General features: G+C 40.1%; 1 protein-coding gene across 3 annotated transcripts in view; it reads right to left on the reverse strand.

Annotated features, from left to right (window-relative positions):
- Positions 1-16,819, reverse strand: part of LOC129334214 (histone-arginine methyltransferase CARM1-like) — an 87,153-nt gene that overhangs the window by 40,447 nt on the left and 29,887 nt on the right. For 2 of the 3 annotated variants that reach the window (XM_054986137.1, XM_054986135.1), the window contains exons 3-4: positions 10,132-10,271; positions 9,851-9,955 (exon numbers count right to left, since the gene is read on the reverse strand). In XM_054986137.1, the coding sequence (XP_054842112.1) occupies positions 9,851-9,955; positions 10,132-10,271 (245 nt within the window). The remainder of the gene's footprint in view (positions 1-9,850; positions 9,956-10,131; positions 10,272-16,819) is intronic. The other variant, XM_054986136.1, reaches the window with a different exon arrangement.

The following is a 16,819-nucleotide window of genomic DNA, read 5'->3' on the forward strand; positions in this document are numbered from 1 at the left end:
AAGACTAACACAATTGTGGTAGGGGATGAACTTTTGTGAGTCACAGCTCACTTCTTCAGATACAGCTAGAATGAGTCAATCGGTCCTTACATCTTGGAGAGTGGTATGATTTCAGGCGTGATTGGATAGGGTTGGGTATGCAGAGAGGCGATGGGTGTGGAGAAATCAGCATTGGTAATGAGACAGGAAGCTTAGGTCTCAATTCAATCCAGGTGGATGCATTGTCCTGAGCTTCATTATCAGTTGCAATTCAACAGACTCTCTTTCTAATCTCCCTTTGAAATTCCTCTGCAGCATAACTGCTACTTTTAGGTCAGCAACTGAATGTTCTGGAAGGTTGAAATGTTCCTCCACTGGTTTTTGAATGTTTTGGTTTCTGATGTCAGACTTATGTCCATTAATTCTTTGTTGAAGGGACTGGACAGTTTGTCCAATGTAGAGGGTGGAAGGGCACTGCTGACATATGATGGCATAAATCACATTGGAGGACGAGCAGGAGTATGAACCTGAGATGGTAAAGCTGATGTTGTTGAGTTCACTGATGGTCTTGCTAGGATCTATATGAGAGCAAAGTTGGCATCTTGGTTTGTTGCAGGCCTTGGTACCAGAGTCCACGTTACTGTTAAGTAGTTTATCATTGCAGGTGAGTAGTTTTTTAGGTTAGGAGGCTCGCTGTAAGCAAGAAAAGGTAAGCCTCCCAGTGCCTGTGTGAAGTAAGTGTCACAATCTAGCATGGATTGTAGGTCATTAATAATGCGTTGAACCGGCTGGATACGTCATGGTGTTGGATTCCCCGTAGGTGACTAGATCCAAAACAATGGGCAGTTGTTGAAATTTGCCTCTGGCCAGCTGTAATAGCTGGTGGAACCATGGCTGGCAAGGCCAGAATGGAGTCACTACTATGATGTTCATTACCTTGGCCTGTATCTTGCTGACCATTCTGGTGATTAGAGGGCGGGGAGGAAACGTATAAAATAGGTACCCTGACCAATTGACTTGAAATGCAGCCCCTAAGGACATGGGATCTAATCCCCCTCTGGAGTAGAATAAAGGGGCCTTCTGATTCTTGTTGCAAACAGGTCTATGTACAGGAAACCCCACAGCTGGAATAGTGGTAGTATGCATGATTCTTTCAGTTACAACTCATGAGTGGAGGAACCTCATCTGCTCAGTCTGTCTGCAAAGAGGTTGGTCACTCCTGGCATGTGAACAGCCTGAAGCGATGCACCCTGTCTGTTGGCCTATTCCCAAATAAATATGGCAGAGTTTTTGAAATCATGGCTCCCTGCTTGTTTATGTAGAAGAATGCAGTGCAGTTGTCCATGAGTATTTGAACATTTTTGCACTTCACCATATCTGCAAAGGAGATAAGCGAATAACGTATTGCCCTCAATTCTAAAATATTGATATGCAACCTCTGTTCACTTTCCAACCATGTGCAAGGAGTTGAGAAGCATCCAAAATGAACTCCACAAGCGAGTGTTGAGGCGTCTGTGGTGATTGTGGCCTCAATCTTAAGTAAACCAATGTCAACTTCTCCTAACAAGTGGGATTCCATCGACCATCATAATCTGCCTGTCCTATGTATACTGTACTTCTTATCCTGAAAGTGTACCCCTAGATAGTGAACTGTCAGAAACCACAGTTGTAGTCTCCACATTTGTACTCTGGGTAAAGGTATTACAGCTGTAGTAGCTGCCATGAGACTTAAGAGACTCTGGATTTTCAGTGCTGACTGGTATCTATAAGCTGTAAAGGATCTCTAGAGACTTTTATCTTCCATGCCGTCTCTGACAGAAGAAAGTTCTTGTTCAGAGAATGTCAAGATTGCTCCTATAAATTGTACCCTCCTGGAAGGGGTCAATTTCTTGAAATTTATTATGAGTCCCAAGTTTGGGCAAGTTTCTATTATTAGTTTTATCTATTCCAGTAGATAACTAGAGTAGGCCGATATCAGCCAATCATCCAAGAAAGGGTATATGGAGCATCCTTGGCTTCTAAGGAAAGTGACTAACACCAGCATGCATTTTGTGAAGACTCTAGTGGTCATGGCCAATCCTAATGGTAGAACCTGCTATTGGTAAACATTCCCTTCAAACATAAACCTCAAAAATTTTCTATGGGAAGGATGGATGGAAATGTGAAAGAATGAATCTTTCAGGTCCAACACTGAGGTCCAAGAATTGAGAGAAAGTAGTTGTAAAACCATATTAGGGATCACCATCCTAAATCTGTGACCTCAACAAATCTGTTTAACTCTCTTAAGTCTAATATGAGTCTAAAACCATTATCCTTTTCCTGGACGAGGAAAAACCTGGAATAAAACCCCAGTCTGGATTCACATGGAACTTGTTGGACTGCCCCTTTCTCTAAAAATGTTCTCAGTTCTATGGCCAGAGCAGGTGAAGAGTCCTGTGTAAATTTAGGAGGAAGACTCAGAGGCGATAAACTGGCAAACTCAATTTTATAACCATTTTCAGTTATCTCCAACACCCATATATCTGAGATGATAAGACCTCATGCTAAATGAAAAATGGTGAGTCTATCACCAAACACTATACACTGTTCCTGTTCTAGTCAGAACTGTTTTGGATTCTGAGCCTGAGCCTGGTTAGAAGAGGGGTGGGTACCCTGCTTCAACTTGTGGTGGCTTTCGTCTTTGGTATTGCCCTTGGTTAACAAAGGCTGAGCAGCTCTGAGTATACAGATACAGTTGGTACCTGTAATAATGGACCCTGTAAGATAGATGTTGTCTGGGGAGAAGGCTTGCTCCTGATTGCTGGTTCGGTGGGAGGACCCCATAAGACTTCACAGTCTGTCGATCCTTTCACTTCTGCAAGAGATAGTTGTCAGTTTTGGCAGAGAATAGTGTTTGGCCCTCAAATGGTAAGTCCTCCATTCTGCTACATGTTTACAGGTAAAGCTGTTGAGTGGAACCATGCCTCCTAAACACTATAGCTGAAGCCATCACTCTAGTGGATAAGTGAGTCACATTCCTGCCTGTGTTTATTTGCTGTTTGGACAGCCTCAATGCCTCTTCCTGAATCACCTTTATCAGAGCTTTCTGGTCCTCTGGCAGATGGTCATTGTACACTGCCATCTTGTTCCAGAGGAATATTTGGTAAGCCCCCATAACAGCTGTATAATTCGCAATCTTGACATTGAGGGCTGTTGAAGTATAAACCTTCCTTCCAAGCCTGTCAAGTTTATTCTCTTTCCTATCAGCAGGTGTGAAATGAGGTCCCTGTCTGGACTGCATTTCCTCAGTGACTAGCAATGATGGCAGGGGGTGAGTGAACAGGAAAGGGGATTTATCCTCTTTGGTCTCACCCTTTTTGGATGTGGGTGGAACAGATGCCAGCTTCACGCATAGAGAAGATATCAGTTCTACAAATCCCTCAATCATGGGAAAAGCGATATTGGCTGGATTGCCCGTGTACAAGTGCTGCAGTATTTTATCCTTGGGTTTAGGCTCAGTAGAGGACCCATCAATGTCCAGCGGCTTTGCCATATGGAGCATCTGTTCAGCGTATAGGTGAAAGTCATCAGTTGGTGAGACTGCTCCTCCATCGCCCACTGCCTTGTCAGGGGAGGGGTCAGATGGTAAGCTGGGGCTTCATTCACCCTGATAAAGTTCAGGGTTTGACTCAGAAAACTGGAAGGCCATGGAGGATTTAGGCCTAGAATTTTGGCAGCAATGCAATTTGGTCTGTGTAAAGTCCTCAAAGGCAGATCCGACTGATTAGGTCCTGTACAGTTCTCCCACGTCAACACCATAAGCTACTGGCATCTACTGGTGAAATCTGGATAGGCATCTATGGATACAGCAGGGTTGATATAGGTCTTGCCTCTGAGTGCTTTGTCTTGAAACTTGGGTTGCTCTTGATAGCTCGCCTTTTTCTTCTGAAAAGGAGACTGATGGCAACTTAGAATGTAATGAAGGCGTCTGTGGGGCCTCAATGATTTCAACTTCATGAGCCTCCACCTCAGTGTTAGTTGTCTTGCCAGAAATCTCCTGTTTGGAGGAGCGCTGAGACTTAGACCTGGCTTTCTTCCTCGGTGGCTCTGAAACCTCCAAAGTCTGTATTTCCATCTCCTCAGATGTCACTGTGTTTGGATCCGAACGGGCAGCAATGTGTAGCAATGGCCAGCACAATTGAGGATTTCCTCGATTTCGAGTGGTATTGGATTGTAGGCATTCGAGTTGGATATGAATGGCTTGGGGAACCCGAGGCAGAATGATGTTGTTAGTTCCAAGGCTGCTCCAGTGGGCTCTGATTTTCTGGAGCCGAATGATGTTGCAAGATCCGAGACACCCATGTCGAGTCTGAAGGGCTTGAGGCCCTCGATGTCAGAGCAGACAGAGGAATCGGATCTGATTGCTCAGCTAGCTCTGCGAGAGCAGCAGACTTAGCAGTTTTTGCAGGATGACGGGCAGGACGATGTCAATACAGCCTGTTCCCACAATATTACTTGCAATAAAGTGTAATAAATGACTTACTACAAATTTTATAGAAATTATTTCATCAATTTAAAGTGCTCAGTGCTAAAGTGAACTGTCAAACAATAAATTATTTCTTAACAATCTCTATTGTAGTAAGTCATATATTATACTTTATTGCAAGTGCTGTTTGTTTGATAGCCTATTGGTTGCATCTTGCAGAACGCCTTTGGGTTGGTTACTGTTCCCACAGTATGGCTTTGAGCCTAGTGGCTCTTTCTGCTCGAGTCTTGGGGACTCAACAGTGCTTGCAAGAGTTCACACTATGTCCTTCACCCAGGCAGATGAGGCAAAGAGAATGCCCACCAGTCCTTGTCATTTTAGTATTGCACTGAGTGCATCTTTTGAATAGGGCTTTCTCACCCCTCCTTACAGAAATGACGGATTTCAGACATCTTCCACTCAACTTACTCATACTTTCACTCTCCCTATAGCTAATCAGTGGCACAGGAGGAAGGCCTGCCTGACGCAGCAAGGGGAAAAGTGGAGGAGCACACTGCAGAAGAACCTCTTAGACTGATGGTGGAAGAGGAACTGAGGATCAGGAGCACCACTTCTCCCAGAGTGCGGGCTGTTTCATGGGCTCTGGGGAGAGGGGGAAGAAGCACCTCATAGTGGATTAAAAGCTGCAAAACAGTCTCCGATTGGCAAGCCTGCACATGTACAGACCCATGTACATGTACAGTCCCATGCACATGTACATGTACAGTCCCATGCACAGAAGACTGACAATGAACATCCATCTATGCTGGAGTTTCCCATCCTCCTGAACATTTGGAGTCTTTTTACATGTTACAAAATCCTTATGTTTGTTCACAGATGACACGACTTTGAAGCAGATGTTCAAAGAAAATTCTTTCCCTTTTCCTTGCAATTAGGGTCATTGGCAGGAGCATCTGCAAGCAGCCTTCCCTTCTGTATCATTTTCTCCTCCTTAAGTTCCCTACCCCTTCATGGAGCTGTTACATTACTTACATGGCCATATGAACGTTTTGCAATAGAACTAGTAACAGCTCTACAGGGTGGGTTAAGGAAGAGAAAGCAGTATAGAGGGCAAGGCTGAAGTTATTTCCACCCTGGACACAAGGATAACAAAGCATGCATGAATCCGGAAGGCACAAAATATTTGCTTCAGAGTCTTTATGTTGTTGCTCAAAACATACAAGGACTCTGTAATGTGTAAAGAAGTCCTTAATGGTAGAAACAGAGTTTTCCCAGAGTCTGGAAAGTTTTCCCTGTTAAAAGAAGGCTGAAGTGGAGCCAGTATTTGTTTTTGGCTTGAGTAAACCAATCCTGTCTACTCCCTTTTCCAGTGCAGAGAGACATGGAAGCAGTGTAGGCTGAGAGCAGGCACAGTGAGAATGGAAAGTGGAAATCATATGTGTACTTGACGTATGATGCAAACAGTGGTGCAGACAAGTAGATACAAACCAGCAATTGTGCAAACAAGTGGATACTCTTCTGAATTGGTCTCAAAGATTTTAATTGTTTGTGAATTTTGTGAACATTGCTCACTGAAATTTATCATAGCACATTCAGTACTGACCACCATAGCCATTCTGCTTTTCTCTGCAGATGGAAATATATCTTAAGATCTTATGCTATAAGGAAAAGCTATTGCGTTCAAAACCAGAGATGATCTTTTGAATATTCTGAGGCCACTCAAATAACTATTCCAAACAGCAGAATACAGGTTTCAAAATAAAGTGGGTAACAGAGTACTTATAGTCTAACAGTGAAATCCTAAGCAGAGTTACTGTTTCACTTCCTAGAAGTTTCTAATCAAGAGACAGTCTGATAGAATCCTTTTGCTTTGCCAGAATGTATATAATAACAATGTAGTATGAACTATTTGTATGAAATCATATTGCTTCCTATTACAAGTGAAACCAAGGAATATTTTCCCCTCCTTGTTTAATAAAATTTGGTGCAGTAACTGGGGACCGGATTAGCTAGTAAACCACCAGTTAACCATTTTTGTTCAAAGCTATGTGCAATTTTAAACCAGAAGAGAGATTTCCCTGATGAGTACCCTATACTAGAGAACCTAAACTATATTTTATTTAGCAAAATGAGTCACCCCATCCTGACCTGGAAAAATTGGAATATATGAAAAAAACCCTATTAAGAATAAATTGTTCATGTTTTTCATTATTTAAAGTATGCATTTTATTTGAAAAGTAATATATTTTTTCAACTTTGAATAAGTAAGTCAAATTTCACTTGTGCCTGATAAAGGCCATGGTAAAACATAACACCAGCACAATACAGATTAACGCAAAGGAAAACTTTTAGTAACTTTCATTAAGTACTTTTGCTCTAATTTTGTAATCTGCTAAATCAAAGCATGGATTAAACATTTGTAATAAAATGCAATTATAGCTATAACATAATTTTTTCTAGAATTTCAGTAAGTCGCTTATCTTTTACATCTTCATGGAACAATAAAATACAACATGCAATATGGTAAATCCTCAGTAACTTCTGTTTGAGAAAACTGCATGGCTTCACGCACAAACTCATAAACAGAACCCTGCTACTCTGGTTTTATGCCATGTGGTTTTGGAAACCATATATTCCAATAGGTTATCCTCAATAAAAGCTGGCAACAGTGTGGCCTTAATCACTCCGCTTTCACAAGCAGATTTGTTCAGCTTGCTCAAGACCAAGCTTTCAGTACAGCATTTAACCTTGAGAAATAAAAAGAGATTTCTGCACAAATAAAAGAAAACGAACGTTACCCAGGAAACTATGAAGCGGCTCACTACTTTTTAAATGTGCTTTCTATAAAAACTAGTCTAAAAATGTAATGAAAGAAGCCCAGTGTTGTATAGCCCCTGATCCAACTATAAGTCAGATTTCATTAAACAGGTTATAATGAATTGTAAGAGTTACAAGTATTGTTCTAATACTTTACATAGGCTGAAATGAACTCTTTGAAACTGTTTTCAAGCTTATTTCCAATTCCTCATACAGGATTGAATTAAGCTCTCTTTTATTTTTGCCCACGGTAAACCATCTAAGTATCAGTTTAAATTACACAGTTTCATAGTGCAATACTAAGCAGTTACTCTAGTTCAAGCCCATTGATTTCAATGGGTTCAGACTGGAATAACTCTGCTTAGCATTTTGCTGTTAGCTAGGTACTGGCCCCAACTTATATCTAAAGGGAAAAAAACTAAAACAGCTGACACAAAATTTTGTTTTTGTTTTTAAATAAAAAGATTTTAAATGGTGAGAATTAACAATCAGGTGCAGTTTTACATTCAAAAAGAGGATTAGTAAGCTTCTATGTTGACAGAGTATATATTTACTTCCATTGCTAAACTTATATATGACCATATGAAATTACCCTATGCTGAGTCAAATAATTGATACACCTAACCTCGTGATGTCTTCCTTAGATGACAACAATTCTAAAACTGCTACCCATGATTCTTTAAATGGAGGTGCTGGAGACTAAACATGGGACCAAGGACTGCCCACTTTCTAGAGAAAAATGCCCTGTCCCTTAGAAGAGTTTTAATGGGATGTTATTTACCTCCATACATTGAAAAGCTTCAGCTCCTATTTCCACACATTAAGAGTCTAGTAAAGGGACAGGACGTATGTCTCTAGACCTGTTTCAATCTTACTAAGACATTATGCATTCAAAGTTGGTGCAGCACTTCTCTAACTTGCAGCCTCTTTCTTAAGTGTTTGAAGAATATCAATAACAACAACATTTGATTTATATACCGCCCTTCAGGACAACTTAATGCCCACTCAGAGTGGTTGACAATGTATGTCATTATTATCCCCACAACAACAATCACCCTGTGAGGTGAATGGGGCTAAGAGAGCTCTGGAAGAGCTGTGCTTGACCCAAGGTCACCCAGCTGGCTTCAAGTGGAGGAGTGGGGAATCAAACCCGGCTCTTCAGATTAAAGTCCCGCCCTCTTAACCACTACACCAAACTGACTCAATCAAGCAAAAAAACTTCATATTATCAACATAAAGGAAAAAAAACTCTTCAGTTTAGAGTTGTTATATTGATGATGGTGGGGATGGGAAGAAAATAAAACAAGTAAAATTATCTTTTTTAAAAAATGAATCTATGCTAAGGGGTTTTCCGCTGGTTCTGTCCCCATACTGCTTTGATTTATCCCAAGTTCTGCATGCATTTTTTTGCCTTTGCTTTTCACTTCATGTTTTTGGGTTTCCCCTCAGTTTTTTTCCAGTTCACTTTGATCCAGAGATCCCTTTGTCCCCATTCTTTCTCTGGAAGTTGATACGTGAGCGAAATTAGGATGCTCTTCTAAGAGTTTGAGCAGTCATCATTATTATTGTGACTGCTTCGAGAAAGATTATGAAAAGGAAAATATGCACTGGACTACCCATAAGCTAGTCACATCTTATTTTTCCTCTTCAAAGAAAAAGCATAGAACACCATGAGATTCTGCAGCAACACTGGAATTTTTGGATGGACTTTTTGAATATATTTGTAAATGAACTACATGAGCAATGTCACTTTAAAAACTGTATTCCTTGTTATGCTGCTATAGACCTCTTGTTTGTTGTGGGCTAGTGTAAAATTTATTTATTTACTGAAGCGTACATACAAAATTGGATGGAACTAACACTTTACCATTATACATTACTCTTTCCAAGGTGGATACTTGATAGTACTACTCTGGAAGCTGATTTGTTACAATGATGAACTTTGTGTATATATGTGATCGCTGATATATGTAAAGTGGTACTATACATATATACAAATAAGAATGAATTCTACATCATGTATGTTTAAAAACTTTATTTAATAATAGTTTCTACAGCTGCATAGTTAGTTTTCACGATTTAGATTTTCTGTTAGCTTCCTGTTCTGATACTCGCTTTTGTTTGTCCTAGAATGCGGGCAACTGAAGTATTTAAGAACATGATATCAAAAGCTTGAAGATGATGTCTTCGATATTCAGCACTACTGAGAAATGCCTTCCTGATAACTTTCTACCTAGCTATTAAAAAACGTAAGAAGTTTGAACTACTTTAACACCAGGTGCACTGGTATGCAGATGTCTAAGCTGGCTCACCGAATAAATAATTTTAAATGTTACAGCAGCCACACAGAGCATCAGTATGTAGAAGAGCTTTTCAGCAGCACTGCACATGGGAAACATCATATTTAATCAAGTCTTGCTGTGTTGGCATGCAAATATTTAGGATGAAGTGTGCCAACAGCTCAATCGGCTCTAAATCAGAAGATGCGGTGTTATGCTTGCTTTACAGCAACATTATGGTCAGCACTACAGGCAGATAGGCCAGTGCAAATATTTGGAATTGGTCTGCCAGATTCCTAACAGAGCTTACCTTATCTTGAAAATCTATGTGGTTCTGTAGTATTGCTCTGTGATACGTGGCTGTCCTTACAAAATCCTGCATCATATTCTGCTGTTGGGACAGGCAGCCATAAAACTAAAAGGAAACAAGAGGGGAAACAACAAGGAGGAAAATGTATAAAAGTTTGCTTTCTCCAATCTGCCTGCTGCACTACACAAAACAAGGGCAGAAGCTTCATGGTAAAAACCCAAGCCAGCATTCCAAGAGTGCTGATCAGGAAGTGCAGTAAAACTGGGAAATATTGAATTTACCTCTGATAGGATTGTGATGCAATGGACTGCTACCTGAAAATATTGAGCTGCAGAGGCTTCTTCTGTTCTCTGATTGAATACAGAATGCTCCTTCTTCTGATTTCTGCAGTTTTTAAGTGCATTTGAAAACATGCTATATTCTGAAACAGAAACAACAAAGCTAAAACAATAGCAATTTAATGCAAGAGCACGAATAGCTAGCTACAGAAAATCACAGCACTTGGGGGGTGCAACGTGATGGCCTGCAGCAGAAAGGGGAAATATTCACTCACAGCTCTGCAAACAGAAGCAGCAAACAGCTACTGCAACCAACATTTAAATGGATGATTGTACAATAAATATTCTCTTCAAGTTTGAAAATGATCCTTTTTGCAACTGAGACCAAGTCTATGCAAATATTAGCCTCACCATGCAGATTCCACTCCAAATTGAATTCCCTGGATACTTGTCCATCTCTTGTCCTATAATATGAAGCTGTGAACTGGAGCTATGATATAGTAGAGTTTCCTGCCCCTGCCAGGGACTGTCACTGAAGTGGAACAGGGCCAAAGAAACTCCGTAAGTGGCAGCCCTCTTGCACATGGTGAGTGCTGGTTCATGTTACAGCACCTGCACAGTAAGAGTCACAAGGAGACTGGCTCCCAGTTTATTTTCCTAGCCCAATGAAATTTTAAACTGTTGCTACACCAGCCACAGTGATGAGTCAGCCAATTCAGAGTTTTCTGCAAGAGAAAACTTTACTATCACATCCTCTCTCAGCAACAGCCAAATCTATAATCACAAGGAAGATCCTATTTTCTCCCATGCTCTGGAAAATGAACCCGTATTCTAAATGGCCTCTCAACTGTAACTCAATCATTTTATGCCATGCCCCAAGCAGCTTCCATAAACACATTACTGACAAAGTTCCAGTCACAGAATAACGTGACAATTAAGATACACAATAAAATATTGAAAGTAGTACAGTATTGGTCTCACAACAGTTCAAAATAAAGTTCTCTGCCTGCACATTGAACATGCAACAGACCAGCACGATTTGAGTCCAGTGGCCCCTTAGAGGCCAACAAGATTTTCAAGGTGTAAGCTTTCGAGAGTCAGAAGAACTCCCTTCTTCAGAATTTCTTTGTTTATGGAGATGTCTTTCTTTCTTAAGACTTCCTCAAATGCTACTTTTGTTTCCCTTTGTTGTTAGAACCAGTTCAGAGAACAAGCCAAAAAAGAGTTACAGACATGTAGTTTTGTAATACAGTACTTTAAATGGCTATATATGAACGTGAATGGCTTCACAGACTTTTATCCAAATGCATATTTCAGAATGCTTAGTAATAGAGTATACAAACATACATTTGTAGTCATTTTCAAGAGGCTCTCCTATAGTATGATCAACATATGAACAGGAAAACTGGTGTGATTCATCACCAGACTATATACAGGCAAGTGGTGTTCAAATTCTATTTGCCCTGAAGAAAAAAATGTGTGAAACCTAGTCTGTTTTACATTCTGTCAACAACAGGGTTCAGTATTCAAACCATATTAGCCAACTGTATATTCTGCCATGGCTTTCAAGGAGCTTTGCAACTTATTTTAAAATACATATTAAAAATTAAATAAATGTATTACAGACCATTCTTAAAAATCTTTAAAATCCAAAAAGTCAAAATATAAAACTCTTTTCATTTGGTATATCAAATTAATTAGCGCAGCTGCCAATGAAACAGTTCATATTGCAGCAAATATGACAATATCTATCTGGACAGTTTAAAAACATCCTTGCAGAAAGGGTCCTTCAAATGAGACCATAATCCTTTTCCTGACAATTTCCTGCACCTGGATACACAACATGACATAAAGAGATGCATCTACTTCTCATCAACCATTGTGAAGAATTTGGGGGGAGGAGTTTCTCACCAAGCAGAACAGGACAGAAATTTACTACATCCTGTATCTCTAAAGCTGATCATTACAGTGCCAAGTTCTAAAGGAATCCAGATAATTCAGGAATTGATGGTAAGCAGAAGTTGTCCAAAGTCAGCCAAAATTCATCTTTCCTTCCTGTTGACATAGTTAATATCCAGAACTGATGTCTATGGACAGTACCTCTTCAAAAGATTAGTAATTGTAATTGTTGTAGTAGTTAAGAGCAGGCACCTGTGGGCACCTTTGGAATTCTGAAATGGTGGCAGGTGCAATTACCAAATGGCTGCCAGAGGCGGCATAGCCACCCACAAAATGGCAGAAAGTGAGGTCATGCATAACTGTAACAGTAATTCTGCTGAAGTTCTGCTGAAGTTCTGTTTAACAGGATGCCTTTTAAAATTAACATATTATTTAAAGATAGTTTCTTGCATATACACAGCTTACTTTCAATCACATAGTGAAGATCCTTGTGCTGTGGTGGGAGCTGCTATCAAAGCAACTTTTAAAAAATCTGCACAGCCAATCAGATCTCCAATGCCCAAAAAGAAGCCCTGCTGAGCAAAAGTTCCACCCAGCCCCGCCTATTTTCTGAAACACGTAGCAGACACCAAGAAAGGTGCCAGCAGGTGCCATGGTGCCCCTGGGCCCCACGTTGGGGACACTCTAAGACTAGGAATGGGGATATGCAAATTCAAACACACACTCTGCCATATAGCTGACCAAGTGATGCTGGGCCAGAATGAAGAGTTGCCTCTCAATTTAACAGGTTTGTGGTGAGGATAAAACAAGGTGACATTATGCACATTGGCCCAAGTACCCTAGAAGAAGGATGAAATAAAATCTAATAATGAAGAAGTTATAAATTAAACACTATGTCTGTTAGATAGGAGAGTCTACAAATCTACTGTAGGTGGGCTATATATTACTTGGTTGAACTGTTCCAGATAGATGACTATTGTCTTCATAGACAAGTGTTTAGTTACCTGACATTCAGTTTTATGACCTCCTTGATGCTATTCAGATGTTGCCCACATGTTCTACAGGAAGCAGAGAATGCTACCCAATGATTTACGATTGTCTAAATACTTCAGGCAAGAAGGCCAAGAATAGCACCTTTCTGCATGAATACAGGCTTGCTGTAAATATATATGTCATCATAAAGAGAAAGAAAACAAGAGCCTGGTTTTTTTTAAATCTCAAGCCAAACAAAAATAAAATTTACATCAAATCCAATATAAATTATCCACTGTACACCAACTGAGAGTTGTAGCTGCCTCTCTATGTAGATACCTTTTTCACAACCGAAAATCAAAGATGAAAGTGAGTTACTCTATCCCATTAAAGCCCACCAACCACCAACCGTATGTTGTGCCTTGTCAAATAGCTGACAAATTCTTTCCCATCCTGTCTTTATAGCCCCAGACAGACCAGTGAGTTATCCCAGAGCCTGCACATTGCTAATTGCTTGGATTATCTTGTTGGGTCACAAGTTGTACAAGCCTGTTCTAAACACTGTAAACACTTGCTTATGTCTTTTCTATTTTGCAGACATCAAGATTGTTTGGTGTCATACAACTGGCACCAGTGGTATTCCAAAGCAGAAAATTTATGCAGCATAACAAAGTTAACTTTTTTAAAAAGACGTCTTGATTTTATTGTCGAAGGCTTTCACGGCCGGAGAACGATGGTTGTTGGGGGTTTTCCGGGCTGTATTGCCGTGGTCTTGGCATTGTAGTTCCTGACGTTTCGCCAGCAGCTGTGGCTGGCATCTTCAGAGGTGTAGACCAAAAGACTTTGGTCTTTTGGTCTACACCTCTGAAGATGCCAGCCACAGCTGCTGGCGAAACGTCAGGAACTACAATGCCAAGACCACGGCAATACAGCCCGGAAAACCCCCAACAACCAACGTCTTGATTTTGTTTTACCCATTTGCAAGTCAGGAATTTAAAATGATAAAAGAAAAAGAAAAGGTCAGTTTTGAATTAGCTTCAAAGTTTAAGTGTGTTGTCATAATTTAGAATAGACATTTTTTAATTTTTGCTACTTATTTAAAATATTTATATCCTACCCTTCCAATAGGCTCGGGGCTGTTAACAAAGGTTGAAAACAAGACAAAGTCTAAAAGTAATAAAAAATAAAGCTACAAGATTAACCCACTTTAAAATCTTTTACAGCACCCTCAACAAACTACCAACATCACCAGTCTAATAGTTAAGAGCTTATCACAAAGTTCAGTGGTCCATAAGCAGACATAAACACGGGAGTTACTGTAGGAATAAAGCACTGTGGTCTCATTGAAAGTGCAGGGTGCCTGCAGAGTGAAGGGCTTGATATTTTGTATAGTTTGTTTGTCTGTAGCTCCTGAAGCAGCCCCTCCCTGCTGGGAGTGAAGATTCCGTTCTACCTGTGTCAGTTGTAAAATGTCTGTTTGTGAAACTCTCTCTCTCTCTCTCCTGTATAAGTCATGAATATGTGTCTCTCTCAGTTTGTTGTATATGTTATTGTAAATAGTTCTTAAATGAAACTCTTCTTTAACTAAACAAACTTATCTTAAAGTATATTTCTTCTCACTGGACTTCACTGTGTGCTCTGCTACACACATTAACACGTGTGGAAAGGTGGTATATCCTTCACCAGGTGAGTGATGGGATATGCCCCATATGGAGGGTCACAGAGATATCTCTCCCCCCTCACAGAGGGTTATGGGCCCAGCCAGCCACCCAGCCAGACAGAGAAGTAAATATATTTAAGAGAAATAAAAGAGACATAATGGTGTAGGATTCACTCGAATCTGCCCCAAAGAGTAGTAAGCAGAAGCTCTCAGAACACCTGATTGACATATATGAAACACTAGATATAGCATAGCCATAGAACAGAAGGAATATAACTGTAGAAGAATTTAGCTTTAATATACCTGTGTATTGGCCTAACTCTCTGTAACAGACACAAGAAAGAGGCCCTTTGTCTTCATCTGTCTAGCCTTGCATTTTGGCCTGGGTTGGCTGTAAAGCTGAAAGCGCATTCTAGAGATACAAAACAACTTGCCCATCCTGCCTGGTCTCTGCCAAGTCACAAGAGAGACGTTCAAACCTTGATAACAGAGTACTAGCTCTAACTAAACTGTCTTCATTGTCTTCTTGGGAAAGATGAATAGCCAAGCATGTGCCACATACTGGGGTACTTGTTTATGCAAATAGTAACAGATAAAGACTAACTATGGATTCTTGTAGCATTAAGGGATGGGAACAGGCAAACTGAAGGCTCTAGGGATGACACACAGCTACCGGATAGTTACTTTATTGATACTACAGGTGCCAGAAAAGGACTGTTTGTTCTTTGAAATGATAAACAACTTTTGCGTTAATTGAGTAAGGGGACAACCCCTAATTATGCCAAACCAATGGAATGATGTACCCGTAACTAATTTGACGTAACTAATTCAACTTATTGAATGCATAATTTCTGCTAATGAACCAAAGATGATAAAAGTTCGTGTAATGGCTTTGAAACCCCGAAGAACACTTGGGTTCTGAGGGGCCTTACACTCTCTAGCCACTCTCTTCCGTCTATTTGAATAAACCAGTAAGTTTTACCCTTGTTACTGGACTCTGCTGTCTGCTTCTTTTCCGAGTCTGGCCTAGAAGCAGTTCAGGACATGTGTTTGCGAGTAACAATGGCCACATATTTAAAGGCAGTGAAATCGCTAGAGCCTGCTGTGCCTGTTCTTACCTCCAGTAACTATCCTTTATGAAAGTTCTGAATGAAGAATGAGCTGGTGAAGAAGAGTTTGTGGGAAACAGTGGAACAAATCCCACCAGAATAAGAAGCCCAAAAAGTGAATTGGGATAAACAAGACAGGAAGGCAAGGGCAGAAATTGCAACTTATGTGAGTGATAATGACTTATACCACATAAGAGACTTTAAGATTGCCAGAGAACTGTGGCTGGGACTGAGAGAATTATATGAGAAAAACTCACTGAATGAAAGGCTGTACTTGTCAAGAAAGTTGTTTAATTTAAAATTAAATGAAGGTGGTGATCTAGAAAGGCATACAAGTCAAGTGACAGAGTTAATGGATCACCTGAATACTATAGGCAAGAAATTTGATGAATAGGACAAAATCAGCTCTTTCATACATGCACTAGAGACAAAAGATGAACTTTCCATGAAATATGTTGTCTCACGACTTAAGAAAGAGGAGAGCAGAGAAGGCAGCAGAGAGGAGAGACAGGCATTTTCTGCACAAAGGACTGAGTATAATTCTAAGCATAGAACCACTTTACAAGTTGCAAATAAGAAAGATAAAACTAGAAAATGCTTTTCTTGTGGAAAAACAGGTCATTTTTCTCATGACTGTGTAAAGCAAAGTGGTATTAGCAAAGAAAAGCAACCGAGTGGAAGCAAAAGGCACATGAAAAATGTTTTTGTTGCTCACCAGAACAATTTAGTAATTTCAGAGTGTGGAAGAAACAAGGATATTAATACTAAATCCTCTGGTTGGTTTATTGATTTTGGAGCTTCCATGCATATGACCTGTAATTCTGAGTTCTTCAAAGAACTGAATGAAATCTCATCAGAGGATGCGATAACTGCAAATGGTAATAAAATAGCCATTCAAGGTAAAGGAAAAGGCTTGCTTAAATGTGTAGCAGGAGGAAGAATGAGGTGTACAATGAGGTGGAAAATGTAGTTTACTTGCCAGAATTAAGACAGTTTGTTAAGTGTATCTGCTTTGACCAAGTGTGGTTTTAATGTAAATTTTAGAGGAAAC

Source organism: Eublepharis macularius, chromosome 8 (assembly GCF_028583425.1).
Source record: "Eublepharis macularius isolate TG4126 chromosome 8, MPM_Emac_v1.0, whole genome shotgun sequence".
NCBI lineage: Eukaryota > Metazoa > Chordata > Lepidosauria > Squamata > Eublepharidae > Eublepharis > Eublepharis macularius.